This window comes from Agelaius phoeniceus, chromosome 10, assembly GCF_051311805.1.
Source record: "Agelaius phoeniceus isolate bAgePho1 chromosome 10, bAgePho1.hap1, whole genome shotgun sequence".
NCBI classification, from domain to species: domain Eukaryota; kingdom Metazoa; phylum Chordata; class Aves; order Passeriformes; family Icteridae; genus Agelaius; species Agelaius phoeniceus.
The window spans coordinates 19,324,556-19,346,440 of NC_135274.1; the positions used below are offsets into that span (position 1 = coordinate 19,324,556).

At 39.2% G+C, this 21,885-nt stretch overlaps 1 protein-coding gene across 15 annotated transcripts in view; it reads right to left on the minus strand.

Annotated features, from left to right (window-relative positions):
• Positions 1–150: 150 nt before the first annotated feature.
• The window catches only part of ATP11B (ATPase phospholipid transporting 11B (putative)), a 66,009-nt gene continuing 44,274 nt past the window's right edge, over positions 151–21,885 (minus strand). For 2 of the 15 annotated variants that reach the window (XM_054639284.2, XM_077184092.1), the window contains 5 exons: positions 21,298–21,363; positions 20,920–21,023; positions 20,129–20,294; positions 8,757–8,890; positions 151–5,138 (listed from right to left, as the gene is read on the minus strand). In XM_054639284.2, coding sequence (XP_054495259.1) covers positions 5,057–5,138; positions 8,757–8,890; positions 20,129–20,294; positions 20,920–21,023; positions 21,298–21,363 — 552 coding nt within the window. In that variant the 3' untranslated portion in view covers positions 151–5,056. Of the gene's footprint in view, positions 8,891–9,628; positions 9,726–11,951; positions 12,075–16,235; positions 16,322–20,128; positions 20,295–20,919; positions 21,024–21,297; positions 21,364–21,885 lie in introns of those variants that run through there. The other 13 variants (XM_077184093.1, XM_077184091.1, XR_013183665.1 and 10 more) reach the window with 12 other exon arrangements.

Consider the following 21,885-nt stretch of genomic DNA (forward strand, 5'->3'; position numbering starts at 1 on the left):
GGAGCGGCCCAGGTTTGTTATTTTCTTGTTCTTGCTGGTGATTTCTCTCCAGCCCTGCTCCTGACTGTTCGTGGGCCAGGGTGCAGCAAGCCTGGTTTTGCTCTGCCATCTTTTCCTCTACCAGTTACATAATTAAAACAATGACTCAGCTAGAAGTGAAAATTTTATTTAATAAATATAATTTTCATAAACCATTTTCAAAACAACTACTGACCAAGCTGTACAAGGAGCAAGCACACAGCCTCGCTGTCAAAGGAGCAAAAATAACATGAGGCAGCCACAGTGTCAGAGGTCCAAAATTCTTTGTATAACTTATTGCTCATTTCCAGTAGGCAACACCCCTAATCTGCCTAAAATTAAGGATCAACAGCTTTTAAAAGGTACTTGCAGAGATGAAATCATTTGTTTTTCCCTTCAAAGAAGCAAGCTCAATCCCTCTTCAGTGAAAAAACAGGAGTCTAGATGATGATTTGTGATTTTTGTATACATAAACGCTGAAATCTGTCATGAGGACTGCAACTAGGAATTGTAAAAATATATTCTTTGAGATACAAATTAAGATCTTCCTGGAGCAAGGTGCGCCTCATTTTTAACCCTTTTCAACTGCATGCTCCACAGATCATCTTTCATCCTGTTGTCAAAATGTAAAAAGGGTGAGAACCTGCTGCAGTTTGAAGTAATTTCCTTGAAAACTGCTGAGGAGAGATGAATAAAGCCCCAGGCCAGGTGGCGCCCGCGGGGTCTCTTCCAGCCAAGCCGAGCGTCGCTCTGAGCCCCCGGGAGCTCTGCGCGTTTCTGTCCCCGCGTCCCGCGGAGCGCTTCCCCCCTCGGGGACACGGGCGGGCTCAGCCGGAGCCGGGCGGTGACTGCAAAGGTCCCCGGAGGAGCAGCACTGCAGGCGGCCCTGGCAGCACACGCGGCTCTGAGGGCTCTGAGCCAGTCCTGACGCCTTGGGAGCAGCACTGAGCTGAAGGGAGAGAGAAACCCATAGGAAGCAGAAGCCTGGCATGTCCCTGGCACGTCCCTGGCACATCCAGGAGCTGCCAGAGCATCCCCGCACCCCGGCCCTGCTCCTGCTCCAAAGCAGAGCAGAAACCAAACCGTGCCACGGAGAACAAACAACAGAAGCAGGGAACGTGTGAAACAACCAACAAGAAAAACATTTGCAGAAAAAAGTCCCAGCCCAGAGCTGCAAAGCAGAGAGTCTGGCTGGGAAATAACTTAGGAACGGGATAAAGGCTAAAATGAGGCCCTGGTGAAAGGTTTGCCCAGCTCTAGGAATGGCTCCTTTAAGCAGTGACATCTGTGTAACAATCTGTGTAAAAAAGCAGTGGTGAGGGCAGTGACAATGGTGAGGTATTAGGGATTCTACACCAAAAAAAAAAAAACAAAAAACAAAAAAAAAAAAAACCTCAAAATAAGTAGTTCAAAAGCACATTTTGCTTGAGCACTTTGGAAGACAAAATCACATATTTAGAAGTACAGCAATAGCTGATAGAACTGTGAAAAATAATTTAGGCTACAGCTTTGAGACACTTCTAGCACTAGAAAATAATATTTTATTCCTATAAGAAATTATAGGTGCTTAATATGCATTCTAAGTTGCATAAGCTTTTCTCAAATCTTTCTGAAAATGAAAAACCAAAGTTTTCAGCATTCCTTCCTTGGAAGCTTCTGTTCCCCCTTCCCTGCTGTAATCTTAAAAAATACAGAGTATTTTTAAACTGAATATTTACATTTTATTTTTTGTACCAATTCAGAACATCTCAGGTTTTTTTCCACTGCATCCTCTTAGAAGCATGAGTTTGGCAACTAAAATTTTCCTAAGTAACAAAACCAAACCCTGTTTTTCCCAGAGGCAGAACTGACCTGCAGAGAACATGATCCCATGGAGAAGGTGCTTCCTCGTGGACACTGCACAGTAAAGTGAGTGCACACTGCTCTTGCTTTGAACTACAAACATCTGCTACAGGCTTTTATGGATTTCAAGGCTAAAAAGGTAAATAATAAAACTTTTCCTCCCCATAGCAAAGCAAATTTGCAGTGGGAGGTCAATGCCAGCATTACACTGAATTTTTAACTGGATTTTTCAGTTTCCCTCATAAAGGACTCTGCACTGTGCCCAGGGCACAGTGAACTGGCTCCTACACTTCAGCTATCAAAGAAATACACAAAATCTTTCTTCCTTGAATAGGAGCATTTTTAAAAGATTTGTGATATCAACACAAAACCCCGGTGACTTCCACACAAAATATTTTTCACACCAAAGTCTGTCCTCAAGCAAACCACATCTATGCTCTTACTCAATGAGACATTACTGACTTAGATTTACTGCAAATAGAAAAATATACCTTGGCCGAGGGATGGATTCTTAAGTCCTTCCTGAATTGTTTAAATGCAAGTTTCTTCGGTAACCTTACAAACACTGGGAAAAGGGAAAGCAGGGGGAAAGGGAGGAGAGGAGATGGAAGGTTTTAAAGAAACACATCATGAGTGCAAATTATTCTTCAAATACACGACTGTGCTGCTTTTGTGCAAATCTACTCAACACACTGGTGTGGTAAAAGCCAAAATACATCACCCACAGAGCTGGGCCAGTGGAAATGCTTGGAGTGGGGTTTTGGGCAAAGCCTCTGCTCCCCTCACACAAGGAACAGGCTCAGGGCAGGACACATGAACCACATGGATGGATGAGGGCACACGGTCACACACACTGACAGGACAATGCTGTGCCTGACACAGACAAACAAGCACTGCTGAAAGGTGAAACACTCTGGTTGAGGTGGAAAATACAGCTAAACAGCAGATATCTGATTAGAGTAGTAAATAATTCTGTATTTCCTAGGTATCCATGGCAGCATGAAGACTCCTAGGAAAAGAAACTACTAGGAAGAAAATTACTATTTTAAACCCAGGTTTAAGATAGATATGAAATATAAAGGAAATTAGAGGAATTGGTGAAAATTAAGGGTATTTTGCTGCTACTGCAGATCTGGAGGGGACTGGATGGATTATTGCCTCTCCAGCTGGATCCAGGTGTTCAGCCCCATGCAGGGGGGTTAGCCACATGTTCATACCTGCTGCATGAGAAGACAAGGCTCAATTTTAGTGTTTCTTCATCCCCTGGGCACTCGCTGGGGGGATCTAGTGCACACTGACATTTTCAGCCTCAAGCTTCACTGCACTCAGGCATCTGAAGACACGATACAAAAATGCACTATGAACGCTGAATTAAACACTCCTTTAAAAGGAAAGTTTGCTGTATTTTGTTCCTTCTTCTTGTCTTGTAATTTATTTTTAAAGCTTCTTAATTTCTGAACTGATCTTTACCTGTAACAGTGGGAAAAATCCCTCGTGTGCTGCAAGTTCAAGTCACTAGAAATTTAACGATGAAGTTGCAATGACCATTTCTTTCCTAGGCAGATGTTGCCTTGAGCACTGAGATCTTGTAAACTCCACGGTACCTACAGCCTTCAGGTCTGAGAGAAGCTGCCAGGCACTAATGCAAAAACAAAGCTCCAAGAGGAGAGGTGAAATAATCCCAGTTAAAGTCACGGGCAGGAAAATGAACAGCAGAGCTGTTTATAGGTAAGGAACATCTGAAGGATGTGATCCCTGGAAAGTGGGACCTGTTCCTTTGCTCATTGAATTTGGGGGAATTTGGGATGACACTCTCCTGGCAGCAGCCCAGTTACAGTCAGCCAGGTTTGCAGCAGCCCAGATTTACAGTTTTTACCCAGAGCTAATTTTAAGGTGGATCTTTACACTTTTAACTGTCCGACAGGGCAAGTATTCCAGTTATTGATGGGATGTCACTGTCAGAGCTGACAAAAGAGGGTGTCCTGGAGCAGCAGCACTTTTCCCAGTCCCCAGCCATGAACAGCTCTGTTCTAAGGCACCTCCACTTCATCTCCCACATCCCAGGACAAGCAGTGGGTTCAGCCACCCTGGCTGAGGGAACAGTGAAATGTTGCTGCTCCCCAGCCCCCATCATGCAGACAGGTCTGTACTGGGACAGGGAGGCACCTGCAGGATGCACCACCCAGAGCTCCAACTGTGCAATTTGTTTTTATTGGCATACTTAGGTATCAAAACATTGCCATCAAGGTCTCGGATCCTTCCGATAGACGAAGATAATTAAGCATTAATTATATCTTCAAAGTACAACGTGACCGAATATAAATACATGAAAAAGAACAAAACATGCAAAAATTCCCCAACTTTAAAAGGATTAATAATTCAAAAATTTATGCTAGTGAGACTTCTGCTCAATCTGCCAATTCTTAACAAATTTTTCCATGTCAGGATCCAGAACTGTTAACAAAACGTACAGGGCATAATAAAAGATGACTGGTTTCTGAATTGTACTTTCAGAGAACAGTGAGCTGTTATATCCCTTATTATTCCAAATTGCTGATTTGTCACAGTTAAGTGTTTTTCAAAGCAATGGCTAATATATTAGCCACTCATACACCAGCATAAATATTTGAATTGCGTTTAACTCTCAAAAATTACTAAACTGATTGCTTATAGAATACAGTAACTGTCCACAGAAGTAACAAAATTGATTTGCAAACTGCTAAGACAGCATCTGCAAGACAGCTTAAAATGAATGTGTGTTTAAAAGGAAGGGTCGTCATTAAAAACACAACTTTTAAAAGTTTAATTGCACAGATTCAAATTGATTCAAATTGGATCACTCTAATTTGGGAGGAGAAAGATTTCTGTCATTGCCCTATAGGGACATCTCCAGTATTTAATGTAGGATTCCAATCTGCTCATACAGCAACAAAAAGGATCAAATGGTCAGAGGTAAAAGCATTCCTTAAAAAAAACCCCAAAAAACCAAAAACTTATTTAGCAATTGGTAGATATAATTAGAAAAAATCCTGGAAGCAATTGCAGTGCAGATTTTGCCAGGCCAGACAAGCCCTGCCTGGACTCAGGAGTCCTCTGGGCTTTCCTAGGGCAGCGCCGGACACTGAGCTCGCCTCAGCACCTGCTACAGGTGTGTGAGCACCACAGGGCTTCCACAAGGCATTCAAAAATGTCCCTGTCAGCAAGTGGCTGAGTCCATTGTGGAGAGAGTCAAGATGCTCCTGTCGTTGGCATAGAAGGGATCCGTTGAACTCCATGATCTAAAGTAACAATAAAAAAAAAGTTTGGCTGACTGGGAACTTGTATTTGTACTGGGAGGTGAGGAGAAAAGTCTATGAGAGCAAAAGATAGAAGTGTTACAAGAGCAGGCAAATTTACCTCTTTAAAGGACTAATGCACTAATTTCATGTAGGTACCTGCACAGTTCATTCAGACCTTTGGAAACAGAGGCCAATTCATGCTTGCTGTGTAATCAGCACACAGCTGCAGCTATTTTTCCATCACTCTAAATTAAAACAACCAGAGGTTTTTATGCCTATTTTGCAGCTGAAGTTTTAGTGCTGTGCCTCGGGAGGCTGGGAATGCTGCCTGTGCACAGAGGCACCGTGAGGCTGCTCCAGCAGAGCCCTGTGGAGCACACAGCCAACCTGGGAACCCAGCACAGCCATGTCCCAGCAGGAAACCTCCACACTGCCTGAGCCTGGGGGAGGCAAAACATCTACAGCCAGGAACCTGTTCCATCCCTTCCTCTTACACTTCAAAACATCAGGGAACCACCCCTGCTGTCACAGCTGCTGACTCAGAGGGGTCTCACAATGTCTTTCTCTTGATTACTGCTTGGGAAGAAATCCTGTTCTTGGCTGCACAGCATTCTAGGACTGTATGGGAAAAGCTGAAGAAGTTTGGAAGGCAGGAAATAAAAACCACAATGAGCTTATCCTCCAAATTAGGCTCTGTCAGAAATCTGCTGTTTCTTTAGAACTGTTCCATCCAGTGCCTTGACACAAGAACCACTAATGGGAGACCCAACAATTCAGCAATGATTCCTACTGTACAAGTGATGTATGTGATCCAGCATTCTTAATATTTTAGTGACTGACAAGTCAACAGACAATTTAATGGAACAGACAGACAAAATGCATTTTAACATACCACACCACACATTTTATATTCTAACTGGCTAATGAAGTTATAGAAAATACTTCTCAAATACATTTTACAAGCAGTAAATTAAGCACAAGAGACTATATTCCTGTGGCCCACTACTCCAAGCATTTGTATCACTTTGATTCATCAAAGTTTTTATCAAAATTTGATACAAGGTTTGATTTCATGTTATCATATTTGACAGAATATCATATTTGACAGAATATCAGGAACAGAGAATACAACACAAGCTGCCTACAGCAATGTTATTTAAAATAGTGCTCTTCATTCTACAGCACTTGCACAAACAACATATTCATCAGCATCACTTCAATCAACAAAAATAATTTGCAGCTACTTCCTGGTTGAATACTTAGCTGTTTTATAGAGTACAAGTACTCAAAAGACCATCCTGTTGGGGACTGCACAATCTTCTGGAGATTTAGGTAAAAAACAAAGCAGCTCAAGCTCATGAACAACGCCTGAACAATTTTAAAATCACCCAACAGTTTTCTTAGTTGTACCTTTGGCATTTCACAACTTGTAACTGCTCCATATGATTTAAGCAATTAGTAATTTAAAAAAATGAATAAAGACTTTCTAATATTAGCAAAAAAGTTTAAGGGAGAAAATGGTCCCTTGACTTTTAGACCAGGTTGTCAACACTGAGTGGAAGGAGCTGAAATCATTGGAGAAAATAAATATGACTGACTTTAAAAAAAATCTCTCTTGTATTTGTACTGTACATAAATTTAAGTGACACTAGAAGATTGTTCAGAGCAATTTCAACCAGAGGCAGATGCAAAATCCACAGAACTTCAAGCCCTTAGTGTAGCACCAAGATAGTTTTGCATATTCCTTGAAATTAATCCTTATGTCTATGTTCTAAGAACTCTAAAATAATTTGTAGTTTTCAGATGAAGTTCCATCTGGCCATGAGGTAAGCAGAAAAGAAACCTAACAAAAAGCAGTCTTGAAAAAACTGTTTAATATTCTGTCAAATACGAATTAGCTTCAATAAGTATTTTTAAGTTCTTAAGGAAAGAAAATTTGAGTGGAACAAAGAGAAAATAGTAAAACTGCAAATACATTGCAGAAAACAAAACACAGAATACCTACCTTATAAGAAGACTACAGGTTACTAAGGCAATTGTTAACTAACAATCTGCCCTAATTAGATAACAATAAGTGAAACAAACTAGCATGAGAAATTCCTCATTTGGAAAGCACAGTTTTACAGAGAAGTGAAAAACACCCCAGAAAAGTTAGAGCAACTGCTACCAAAATGTTGATTTTTAGACCAATTAAATGCTCACCTTGTAGATTAAAAATTCTATTAAACTGTTTATTTTACACATCATGCCCGCTTTCTACACACCAAGGTTGAATTAAAAATGTACTTAATAGTAACAGTTCATTTTTCATATGGAATGAAACTTCTTGCATACTCATACCCTAGATTTGTAGAAACATTGAATAAATTTCATAAGCAAGCCAGAAGAGAGAGACTGACTGAAAGCACAGACACCGTGTTCAACACAAGAGTTCCAACAGAGATGAGCTACAGACCAGGCAATACCTAAAGGCAGAATCAGAGCTGACAAAGCTGTCAGGGTAAATTACCCACACGAGATTTGATACCCAATGAATGATATCACAACCTTTAACTGAAAGAGACAAAGTTCTTCAAATACAAAATGAGTTTCCTTGAAAATGTGTGAAGTTCAGTGTTTTCAGGTTTGCCTTTTGACCAATGAAGGACCATGATATCATTCAGGGACAGAGATTACGATGTACAAAAGACTATTTTTATTTCTACCCCCAAATATTTCCATATTTGTTTGCTATCCCTCTTTGTTTGGAAATGGGGAGATGGCACATGAGAGGATTCAGTAGAGCTCCTCTCCCAGTTGGGCTGACTGCAAGAGCAGTGTTGCTCTGCAGGCATGTTCAATTACTCAACATGCTTTTACCCCACTGAGGTTTGTTTCACATGTGATTTGTGAAGGAAAGATTTATTTAGCACATACTTTGGAATGGCACACATGATTTTGACAATATACCTTCTGGAACCCAAAAAACATTGAAAATTCTTAGAACCTGAAGACTCTGTTCTGTCAATCACTCTGATTTTAGAAATAGATTATAAAAGTTATACTACAAAAATATTTCATCTTCATATCAATCAATGGCTGAAAGATTTAAAGGCTCTCCTCCTAACAATGAAGTTAGATTTAAGGGGGGGAATGTGAGCCTTTTGTATACCTTCAGGAGTAATGCAAGCTCCAAGGTAAATATTTGGAGGTTGTACATCAAGAACCAAAGGGAAAAGTCTTTCGACTTTACAAACAACTCCTGATTTGTGAAGGCAAAAAAGTAATCATAAAAAGGAAAACAAAAACAGGAGCAAGGCTTGATTTTCTAAAGAGAAGAATGTACAAATCAAGAGAAATTACGATAGATACAACACAAGAGCTTGTAAAGCCAAACTAAACACTTTAACAGAAATCTTTCGAAAACTGGTTTTCCCCTCCCCATCCCAAAAGAAACCACTCAAAAAGAAACAAGAAGCTAATCTTTTAGGTTGAAAAAAGTACAATAAAGAGTTGCATTTTCTACTTAGATAAGCAAAACCTGCAGCTGGTTTCTAGACATCTATTGCTGCAGGCTCATCGGGTTCCAGTTTATAGGAGAATCGTCTGCAGCAAAGGCTATTGAGAGAAATGCCACACCTGTTGACCCGGGTTGGGCTACACCTTCCCATTAGTCGTTCCAGCATTCTTCTAACAGATGTGCATGCTGTTTCCCCATCTGAGAAGCAGCACATGGAGTCCAAGCAGTTGATACCTGAACCTGCCTCAGTAAGCTGGAAAGAAAAAAAAAAAAAAAGAAAAAAAGAAAAAAAGAAAAGAGGAAAATCAGTACTCACAAATTCTAGCAATGAAGATGTTACTGAAAAACACATAGGAAAGCAGGTTTTCTTAGCTAGAGTGTTGAATATTTTTCAATTTCAATTTTATAGGAGAACTACAATAATATTACCACTCCCTAAGGTCTACATACTCTAAAATTTCTTCTTCCCAAGGTTTGATTGCAGCCTTGCTGAGCGCACGGAAATGGTCTGGCACCGCATCTCCCCAGCCCTGGAAATTCCCTCCACCAAACCCCACAGCAGAGCACATGCACTTCCAGCTGGGATGCCTTGATTTACCTACAACAATTTCTATCAGCTCAGCCCTATTTTAAGGGAAATTTATCAAGACAAAGCTTCAGGCTGCAGAATACAACACAGCAACTTGGTCCCAAGTAATTCTTCCTCAATGCAACTTCCTAGAATAATTGACATTATATCACTACCACAGATACCCTTGGCTTGGTACAGAACAAAAGCACATTCCTGATTGTGTGAACATGGTTTATCCAAAAGCAAACAAGGCTGATGTCAGAAAGGTTCAGTCATGTTCATGCCAGCATGAAGAATAATTCAGCATTAGCATAATAAACTCTTTCAAAGCTCATGTTTTGTAGGTGAGGAAAAAAAGGAATAAAAGAAATAAAATGAAAAGAAAGCAGCAACAGATGTATGGGTGTAATTGCCACCTACCAGTGTGCTCCTCTACAGCACTGCTGCACCAACTGCAGCATAACTGGAATCTCCTGCTTCTGCAGAGAGAATATCCTAAACTGACTTCAGTACCATTCTAAAGAGAAATAAAAATGTGAAGTGTGGGGATGCTTTTAAATTTAAACTCTCCATGAGAGCATCCTGTCAAACAAATACTAAACACAGAGGCTGAACTTTACTCTCTCCTCACACCAGGAGAAAGAAGAATTCTGGGAGGAGGCATCTTAGCCCATGACAGGACACAGCTCACACTTAAGACCTTCCCACAACTTTTCACTGTGACACTAAAGGTCACTGACTGTTGTCTGAAGATTCTGTTTTTGAGCCCAAATTTATTCCACGCCACCCACAGTTGCCAAAAACTGCAAGGAAAGCAAAGAACCTCAAGAGTTCCCTATGGGAATGGTTTACTTTGAGTGGAGACACTCTTTTTCCTAATTCCCCCAAACAAGCAGCTGGACACATTTATAGCTTCACAACAGAGGAACAGCCTACACAACAAAGAAGAGGCAGCTAACAGAAACAAGAGGCTTTTGGAAATACAAGAGAAAAAATCTCAGCTGGTAGGACAAGGAGGAACACACGCAGAACTGGTGTTTGTTTCCATGCACCTTTTCCTGTGCCTGCCCTTCCTCAGCCCTGTGCCACATTCCCCACAGCCCCTCCAGACCTTCCCATCACACCACTCATTGTGATGTTCACAGAACTGTCACTCAGCAGCTGATGGAGTGTACAGGATTCTCCACAAACTGAGCCCCTTGATCCTGTGGATGCTGCACCTCAGAGGCTGTGGCTGAGTACAGGCAGAACACACTTTGACTCACACACTCATCTGGGGGGTCTTTGGGACACAGAAGGAACATGTACTGTCACAATGAACTTCTGTACAGGCAGGAGCAGAAGATTTGCAAGTGACAGGTCTGAAAGGGGTTCTGGTCAAAAGACAAACAAAACAAAACACATCTCAACAGAGCCTGAGTCCCTGAACACCCTCATGTGATGACCACCATGACTGGTCCCAACTGCAGTGCCACAGAAGATACCAGAATCAGGAACTGCACAGTTGGCAGCACTGCAGTACCAGCAAATATGACCCTCAGAGCCACCTCAGACTGTGAGTTGTGACACAAGAGATTACACAGAGCAGAAGGAATTCCCATTTGGAGGTCAGCAGGCAAACCCCCTGCTGCAGATGGAGAGACCCTCACAGCTGTGGCCACAGCAATACAAAACTGTAACATTGCTACACTCAGGATTTCAAACAGAGTATTTAGTTCATCCATTATGCTCAAGCAGGCCTTCAAATTTACTGCAGAAAGTCACATTACAGCAGCTGTATGCTGGATCAGATGAACCAGAGCATTTTTTCCTTAGAATCTGCTACCCTGAGAGCCAGGAGCCCTGGATATTATCCAAAGACTGCCAGAAAGAGGAACCAAGAGTAACCCAAAAAAGCTTCCAAGGAGCAAACCCTCAACTCTGGATTTTGGAGGTCTAGTGTCTCTTTTTCTGGAGAATCTCCTTTATTCTTCACAAGTTAGATACAAAAAGATCACGCTTGAACCAATACCTCTGAAAAAGTTAATATCACTTTTTTAAAAAATAGCAAATGAGACCTTACATAAGTCTGGAAACAACAATTCTTTTCTAGCAAACTCACAGTGTACACAGTTAAGTGTAAAGAAATGCTGTGAGAACATTAAGGACAAAAAAACCTAACTAAATTTTATATGTAGATATACTGTTTATCATTGCCTGATGAACACAGATTTTTCTATTTACATCCACTACCTGGAAGGAAGATACATATACTAGAAAGTCTCTTTTCTCACTTTCTCTCTGTGGAGGACAATTATGGTCAGAATTTTATACCAAAGTAAAACCTAGCATGGCAAGGCAGGAAGGCATAATGTTCCCTGGAGACCTGAAACAAACCCTCAGGAAACACAAGACAGGAGAGACAATGCTTTAAAAAAATTAATGAGTGTAGAGAAATACCAGATATTATTAATATTTGGGTGGCAAACAAAGTATGTTCATAAGGTGAGATCTGGAATCTCAATAAACATAATACTTCATATGAGAATGGCCCACTGGATGTAATAAATCAAAAAGCAACTGAGGTGCAGAATTAAAGAATGATTGAGCTTGATAAAGAAAAATAAAATCAAACCAACATTCTATGATGCAATTTTTCTTGCAGATATCAAAAATATGGGTATTTTGGAGATGGCTCAATGACTGTCTCTGTATGATATATGTAAATAAACACACACACATTAGGGTACAGTGGGAGTACTACCTAGTGGAGGTAAGAACTGTCGGGCAGGCAAGATGGGTCTAGCAGCTGCCTACTGTCCTCCCCTCTGTGCCTGCTTTCAGCAAAGTCACATGCTGAGCTGACTGAACCCTTATCTTCTTCCATCTGGAAGGACAGAAAAGCAACAGATCTTATAAAGCACCATGCTTGCATTGCTTTAAAAGTTACCATTGTTACAAGAACTTTCACAGGTCTGGTCTTGAGAGAACAAGGCAATTTACAAGGTCAAGAGGCAATTTTTATTTTTGGTGGATCAAATGTGGTTTCTCAGCACCCAAGTGTTAAAAGTGTTTGGCCTTCTTGTGCTCTACAGACTACAAGGAAAAACAACAAATTTGGAATCTAAAATTCTTAAGAGATTTTGGAGTTTTGTTTTCATCCCCTTCTAACAGAAAGGACCATTTCAGTTTGTTTGTCTTACTTCAGGTTATTCCATATGTCACAAGATAGACATTTCAACCCAAGATTTAATCACACTGAAAAGTTGGGACTTTGCGGAATGGGGAATGTGTCTAATCCTGTACACCAAGCTAAGAGCACTGCAGGGTATTCCCCTGAGCCCAGGTCCCAGCTGCCAGCATTCTGATGCCACATGGATGTTTTAGAAGATTGATATGAGATGGTTATTACTATTCCACAATTAAGTTAAAGCTTGCTCCCTACTGTAAATCTCACCATCTTTAACCCTTAATATACTGTATACCAAAATCCCAAACAATTGGATTTAAATTTTTTAAAGAAAATATATAGGAATGTTGATGTCTAACAACTTCACTGCCATGATGTTTCTATCACTTTTTTTCTACTCTTTTTTTCATTTGATACTCTGTATCAAATGAACCTACAAGGGCCAAATTATTTCATTATTTCAAAGTCATTAGACCAAGGTTTCTTCAGGTAAGTAGTATGTGCACTTTGTGACTGAAGTCAAATCCAAAATGGTGCATTCTTCCCTCATTTCCTCATCTTCCTGTGATAGATTCTGTGGATTAGCCAACAGATCAGCACCAAGCTATGCTAACAGGTCTGTAAAGGAAGAGATCACCCTTGATCAAAGTGCAGCACATCAGGGTGTTCTGGCACTCCTCACTAGTGGGAATTCATGCTTCCAATGGGTCAGTTTTCTTGGAAATTGCATGTTCCTTACAGAAAACATAGGCTGTAAAAGGAACACAGACCTCTCTGCTCTTGACTCGACACAGCTGGGCTGGGTCAGACCTGAAAGCTGTAGGGAGGAATCCTATGGAACAGGAGCTGGAGTTAAAAATATAGACAAGGAATGAAGGCCTTAAAGGCAGGGCCTGGAGCTCCTGAGACAGCTAAAGAGCAGATCTGGACTGAGATGAAGGGAAAACCAGGCAACAACAGACTCATGAGGCTGGAGATGGGGAAAGAACAGGGTTTGGCTGTGACAAGGTAAATGCTCCAGAGCCCCAAATATAACACTGTGCACTGACAGCCTTCTCTGTAAATAAAACCCTTCCTGGTGTCTTACATTTCCCCAGTTCTGGGTACAGTTCATAACACACTGTCCAAAGGTAGAAACTCTGTAAACACAGTTAATCCCATCAGTAAGCAGAATCAAAACATCTGTCCAAGCAACACATCTCAAATGTGGCTTAAGATTTCTGACAGTTCTTACAAAGCACAGGACATGTAGACATACATGCACACAGAACACTTTCTTTACAGATAAAAACATGGAATGAGATACAGTGGGACCCAGTTAGTACCCTGGTACATATTTCACACATTCTAAGAACAGAAGAGACAGCTATGAAGGAAAGCAGTACTCTGCCAGACTCCAGTGAAGCACAACACCTGCACCTGCCTGTGCTGCCTCATTTCCTCTTCATCCCACGTTCCAAAAGGGACAGTAAAGTTCAGAGGCAAGACTTTAACAGGCACAAAAGACTGCAATTCTGATTTACAGGAATCACCTCCACACTTAGAAGATCCCCTCAAAGATCCTAACTGTACATCACCAATGTACTCAATATAAACTTGAGCATTTTTTGCACACTGTGAAGCCTACAGAAACAAAAAATTATTGTAACATCATACTTCTCTTTTAATTTGCATTCATAAAATAAGTCTTCTTTTGGTCTCAAGAGAAGAGTAAGCATTTTGGCAGAACAAGGCATAACTCAGTTTAACCTGGAGTAATGCTCCTTTTGAGACTCTTAATACACATTTACAAACAACAAAAACCTGCCAAAGTTGTTCATCAACCTCCATGCATTCTGCAGTCACAAAGGATGCAATCCCTGGGTGGGCATGTACAAATGAGATGTGACAGATTAGCTGCTTTACAGCTACATATTCACCAGGCAGCTGTTTTGTTTCATGCTCCCACAATTTTCTTGCCTTCTTTGCCCTGTTGCTTTGGGAAAACCACAGAAACCAACTCACGCTCTCCACTACAAATTAGATTTTATTTAGTATAGTGAAGTGAGTAGTTTCTGTCTATCAATTGATGTTCCTTTTCACTGTTTTAGGCAAGGATCCACAGGATAACTTTTGAACTTTGTCCAAAGACAGAAAAAAGAACTAGAGAAACCTGAATCTTTCTTTGCTTCTTGTTGCACTTTACAAGCTCAACTGCACATTAGAAAGCAGCTAGTGCTTGTACTTCAGGTACTATCAGATACTCAAGTGCAAAAGTTCTGACTTACAAGAGAATTGGATTTGCATAATCATTTGTTACTCATGGACAAAACAGATTTCCCCTTTTTTCCCTAAGTTTAATATGAAGAAAATTGCCTCACATTAGCAAAGATTCTCCTGGTTTTAGCATTTTAATGGCTACAGTGCTGCATTCCTAGACAGCTTTATTTTTCTTTGACCATCCAGCTGTATAACCATTAAGATGTGTTTAGTTTTTGAAATTTTAGCAGAATTATAAAACCTTTGGTGTAGCTATGATGTGTGATGTAATTTACTTTAATAATTAATTGAGAAAATAAACTTACACTTATCCACAGTTTTTAAAAGGTAACTTGATAAACCAAGATATCTGATAAACTAGGAATTTGAAAAGCTAACTTGTAAAGGCTTTTGCAGAAGAACCTCCCCAATATATTGCTAAGTTTAACAGCTTTCAAAAGCTATACTGTACTTTGCCTGTTTTAAAGATATTAACTGCTGAATTCAAAACAAACCAAAATAAAACCAGTCCACCACTATCCCCCTGGGTGTTTGGAAATCCAAGGTGTTGTGTTTCACACTGGGGTCACTAACAACACAACACAATGGCCATTTCAAGTTTTGCCTTGTAAAGTTGTAGTGCACTCTCAGAGGAAATACAAAACTTTTCTCTTTTGGTTTAATAAACAGGTTTAACAATTAAGTCCTTAAAATGTAGGTTAGTTGGTTCTCCTAGGCACCTATTTGCACATTTTTAACAACAAAGTCACCTTGAAAAATATTTAAAAGGAATCAGATTTTTGCATTAATTCTTGCTGTAGGATGTGGAATTATACAGACTGAGACATTGCTGATGTATGCTTAAGTCTTACAAAAGAGAATCAGCATTTGACAGCATTTCATTTGCTGAACTCAGTGCATTTGAAGAGTTGCAGAATCATGTTTTACCTACACAGACACATGTATGCTTTGATCTTGTTTTGAATAATTTTCTGGGACTTTGTAGCCAAATGCCTTTAGGAATATGTATCTATACACATTGAAAACAAACAACACTCACTTTATAGCCGCACAAAACAGACACAAAAAGCCTCAGCTGCACAAGGGTATGGACGCACCCAAGCTTCAAACATTATCTGCTCTTTTGACACAATTGAAAGCAAATTAAAATGGGCAAATAACTTGCAAGAAATTGCTGCCTGAAGTACATGGATCTTCCTGTCACAGCCTTATAAAGCTGAAATTATCCAGCATGCAAAATGCACTGTTAATTTTTATCATAAAGAAACCAAAAGCATTATAACCATGCTAGAAACTACGATTATTTAAAAATGGATGCAAGAACAGCTGATCTTTATTCTGGAAGTTGACCATCATGCTAGGGATGTTTTTTCCTTTTAAAAAAAACAAAACGTCCAACACATGCTACTTAGGAGAAGCATTTGGCTCAGAAACACAGAGCAAAGCCAAGAAATCACCAAACTGAATGTTTCTGCACTACATGTATTGCCCTCTCACCCCACTAAAATATATTCATGCCTCTTCCCATCTCTCTCAGCACTGGTTAGTTCACCTTAAGCATGCATAAGAGTTGATGAGGAACTGTCCCTCCTACTCTACCTAATTTTGCTCAGCTGATTCCTGGCCCTGGACAATGGCTGCAGTGCGATGAACTCGTCACTTAAAGCAACTCTGTTGGAGTACATCTACAATTGGACAGAGAAGGGATGGAACATACATGTCAGTAAGTAGCAGCAGTAGTTTTCTAAGAGAAAGACACAGGACAACACATTGTTATTTAAGTGGAATACACATCATATACAGAACACAAGCCTGGTACCTTCAAGACAGCTTCTGGGACCATCACAGCCAGTCACTGGCAGGACCATTCTTAAAGTACCTTTGCTTTCATGCTGAGAGAAAAGGCCTACACACTTTTACATCTGTGCTTTACCAGACACCTTCATTCTGTATTGATTTCTCCCCTCAACAGTGTGATTTATCTTTACTCAAAGATTTATATTTTGATTCACATTTACCTTACTGTCCAATTCCTCCTGTATGCTTCTGTAACAGATCTATATTGAGAAATTGCCCACAAGCTACTTCAGGGCAACTGACCTCAGTGAAATATAAGATGGCTTTTCTTTAGGCCAGCAAAAAACCCTTGAAACCAGCAAAACTAAAATAAAATACAGTAACACACATTCACCTTAAGTGCATTAAAGAACATAAAGTTAACCAAGCTCATCCTCTATAAAAGTCAACTCATGCTTGCCTGTCGAATTTTTAATTTTTAGTTTCCTAAAACGAATGACTGAGATTTAAGTTGCTGTTAAAGAACAATATTTACATTTAAAAGCCTATCAAATTTCTCTCTCATATCAGTTAAATTTCTCTGCTCTCTAATGAAAAGCTTAGCTACATGTAACATCTAACAGATCAGAGGCAATCTCACATTTGATACTATCACCTTATACTAACAAAAAGATATAAAATCAAGGTAAGGCAGGATCCTACAGATATAGTGAATTCAGAGCACTAAGGTAAGTCACACACAAAAAAGTTCTGAAAAATTAGAACAATAGGGGCCAGCATTTTCAGCTGAGAAATGTGTATTTTGCTCATTGTTCCTGGGATTAGTTTGGAATTTAAATGATGGCAGACAGAAACAAATAACCTAAAAAGCTGCAATTTAAAAACAAAGAACTAGGGCATGTAAGAATTTATCTTGCCACAATAAAAACACAGTAACTGTAAACCAAGCTTTTTTCTTCCTCCATATGAAAATATACCAATGTAGTCCTACAATAAAAATGAATAATTAAACATGTTCAGTTATACAGAGGATGCACCTACACAATGAAAAATAATTTTAAAGGACAATATACATATTTCCATAGTTATTCCTTCAATGACTTCCACAGAATTCATTAGCATCAGTCATCACCCTTAGCATTTAGGACAAAGATATTCTCCAAACCCTTTCTATCTGAATGTCAGTCTTCCTTTGCTTGGGAATGGAAAGAAAAATATTTACTAGGAATTTTAAACAAAAATTATGAGGTATGATGATAAAAGAAGCACTCTGTCACTTCTTGACAACAAATGTGCTAAGCTGATCATCTGCTCCTCTTCAGTTACATCCACTTCCCCACTGCAAGAACAGTGAATTGAATCCAGTGGAGTTGACTGTCTCATTAAAGCAAGAGTAGGAAAATCTCAACAGATTAAACCTCAAGAAAGGAACAAAGAGGTGCCTTCTTTTTGCAAATACATTTGTAGCTACAATTTCACTATCAGACACACAAAGAGAAACCACTGGATGGATGCTGAAAAACTTCTGGTTGAATCCCATTTCAGACACCTTGACTTTGCAGCATCAGGAATTAAGAATTTTCAGAGAAAAGACAGTATTTTGGTAAACAGAGACCTCAGTGCTGACTCTGTCAAATGCAAAGTAGAAAGCAAATAAGAAAAAAGATAACTAATAGAGATGCACAAAGCAAAATCCCCATGGCCAGGAATCAAGCTATAGCCACAGGAAAGGAGTTAGATATTCATCAAGATTCCTTCTTAAAAATAAAAAGTGTTACTGTGTCTTTGACTGCACAGCTGTAATGGCATTAAACTGAACCAAAAAAATCTTTAGAAAGGAGCCCTAAAGCAAGAGAATGTAGCAAGAACCACATGGATAAGGGCAGGAAAATCCATGTGGCTTTTAGGGTTTTAATTCAAGCACTTCAAGAACATGAAAAACCTCAAGAACCACACCAGTACCATACCACACAGCAAGAGGTGATGTACAGCAAGGAAGGAAAGAGAGTGTTTGATAAATACTACCACTAGTTTTTGAACAAATAAGAAAAGGTAAATATCATTACCTACAGACACTCTAACCCAAGAAGTCCAGTAATGTGCAATCCAGAGCCTTACCAGGTCTATCTGAACAGTCTTATGAAAGCCTGTGGTTATTTACTTTGGCTTTTAGCTACTAAATTCCAAGACAGGAAAAAGTAGCCAATATTGCAATTTTTGAAAGGGACTAGTGGGATATTTTGGCTAGCAGTAGGCTTATCAGCACGATGTTGATCCTAGGCAAACGAAGAGAAGGTCTCACACGTTTGGTTTTTTTTTAACACGCACATTAGAAGGGTAATATAATCTAATTAAGTCAATGTGCAGTTACATCAAAGTAATTACAAGGTTAGATGCTAAAGATTGCAGCACTGATGCAGTGCAGTCAGCAGTTCTGCATGGCACAGAGCTCAGTGCCACTTGCATTAAGCAATTGGGACACCACAAAATCCACCTGGCACACAGGTGGACAGAAAGCTGCTGAGATGTTTCAGACCATAACTGTGCATGGGACATCTCTGTCAGCTGGTTCTTCACACACTTTCACTATTTTTGGCCCTATGCTAATTGACCTCTCATCAATGCCCAAGAAACCAACATCACCACCTGCAGATGTGTTAGAAGATGCAGAAGACAACAGGTTATTGATGTATGTGATTCTGTAATCTGAATGTAGCTGGGGACTCATCATTTCTGTACTTGGCACTGATGTCTGCTGTACTGGAATATTGGGTCCACTGGTCAAATCCAAAATTCAAAATGAGGTTGAAGAAGGGTGAAAATTACAGGAGAAACACAAGAATGATGAGAAGACTCTAAAACAACCTTTTTGACTGAAGATGCAAGTCCAATCTACCTATCAGTGCTAAAACTAGCTTGATCACAGAGCTAACTGTGAATAAAACACAAATTGTAATTGAAACCTTCTCAGTTTAGCAGAAGAAGTATAAAAGATAAAATGTTGAAAACTGAAACCAGAGAGACAGTTACTATTAGAACAATAGGCCAGGATTACTTCTCAATAACTGTCTCTAAAAAGAAGAAAACACTCAAAGATATTTACCTAAAAGACAGTCTAATCTCACCAGAATGTTTTAAATTATTTTCTGTAGGCTGTGTCAGGCAGAAGGGAGATTCCATTACCACAGCATAACTTAAGACCTTGTCTATGAATCTGTGAAACTGCCACATAGGTAATTAGTTTTAATTACAGAATCAACAATCAAATGTATAGTATATGAAATGATTGATATTTAAGAAATACTAATTAAAACAAGTTTTACTAAAGTAATTTTTACAATTATTGTTTCCATCACATTTTAAGAACTATTCAGTGCTAATTAGAGCAGTAGCTTCTAATACTTCTAATACCTAAACAAAAAGTAAGTTACCATCTATAAAGCACTGTAAAAATGTGCAGTATGATCCTTTCATACAGCTGCAAGCCAAGATGCAAAAGACTGACCCCTTCAAATAATTCTATTCTTTTTATTACCAATTACTAAACATAAACATTACTGCCTTGTAAAATGGTGTCCTCACTTTCGTAATTTGAAATTAATAAGTGTATTTTGAAATGAGAACACTTCTCTGCACATGACAGCAATGTAAGAGGTTTACTACTGGTCAAGTTGGATACAAAAGCATAACATTACCTGAGCTTTTTCAGTACTTGTTGGTTGCAGATGTCTGTACAGCACTTTCTTCACAACATCAATAAACAAACAAGCAACTACTATGAGGATTATGGCAAACCAAGCAGAACCACTTGACAACAGTTGAACAAATACAAAGTACATGTCCTGGGTATGTAAAAATGGCCTGAAAAGTTAAAAGAAGTGGCAATTACTAAAAACTTCTAGGAACAAAAGTACAGCACAGGCTGTCTCAAGTGTATCTTATTTTACATCAAGCAGAGGCACTCAGGATGCAGAGTCACAACTGCACCATGTCCACCTGAAGTCCAGCAACCTGTTGGACCTGACCTGCCAATGAGCTCCAGGGAATGGGGGTACTGAACTTTGGAGGAAAAGGTTCTGATTTAATTTTAAATTGTGCTGCAGAGAATCAATCACCACTCTACCTCTCCAAACTCAAAATTAAAAGCAAAAATACTTCACTTTACTGATTCAAATCCCAGCATCTTTATTTCTGTTGCAATTATTCACCTAGTACATAGCACCTTGGGAACCTAGTTACTTAAAAATGCCTTTATAGTTACAGGCTGTCAGAGAAAGATACTGTGTGTCCTTGAGCACAGGACAGCACAGCAGCACTTAAATTTTTCAAAGACTCACCAAAAGCAAGTGGCCAGTCTAGATTTAAAACCTTTTTACCACAAACCTGTCACAAAATTCAGAGCAAGATGGTAGAACATAATTTCTCAGTGTTTTTTAGCTTCATTGATATTACATGTGATAAAAAGGATGGGGGGAAAATCACTTACCAGATAATTCCCCCATAAAACAAGGAGAATATGAAATAAAATACAATGGATCCCCAAGTAACAAAATGGTTTATCCATGTCCAGAAGTGAGTTTCTAGTGCCATCTAAAACAGAGATAACTTCAGTGAGCTTCTGTTTTCCACTTCACAGAAAATTATAAATACCAGTCAGAACACACTTATGAACTTCCAGCCCCAACACTAAGTATTGTTGTAACACACAAAAACTGAAGAAAAATTTCAACCACTGTTTAACTAAACATAAAAATCACTTATCTGGAACCCTCAAGAATCAGTAACTTTGGAATCCATTTTAAATTACTGCTATATTACATATTTGCCTACACATCCAAGCCCAAAGAGCAGTGTGGTATCATACCTTCATCGTAACAGTTATAACCATAACGGTGAAGACCAAAGTACCAAATGTCCAGTTCCCAAACATCTAAGAAAATGGCAAGGCAAAAATCATGGAAGAAAAAACCATCAGTTAAGGGCATTCACAGTAAGGTAAATTCTTCTCAAGTCAGCTACACTAAAGAAATAAAACATAAGCTTGTGACAAGTAATCATCATGAAAAAAGCAAGGAGGATACAACACAAACTACTAGAAAAAATACGGATTATGATAAGAGCATAAATAACAACCCTCAAGTCATCTTTCTTCTTAGTTCAAAATAAATCATCACAAAGGCTACATGAAATATGGGGGGAAAAAAGGCCAAAAAAGGAATATGAAATGATAGGGAAATGAAGACACCAATTTGATCAATTCATTATTAGTGTCCAATAGAAAGGAAATATTGGGTGGAAGGTATTCACTTTAAGTGCAAAACAATTTTCAGTTTAAATGCTTCCAGATAATTTTAAACATGCAGCATCGAATGAAGGTTCACTTTTAACCCCAAGCACGATTATACAATTCAAAAATAATGGTGCCATTGTATTTTACTAAGAAAATTCTAAG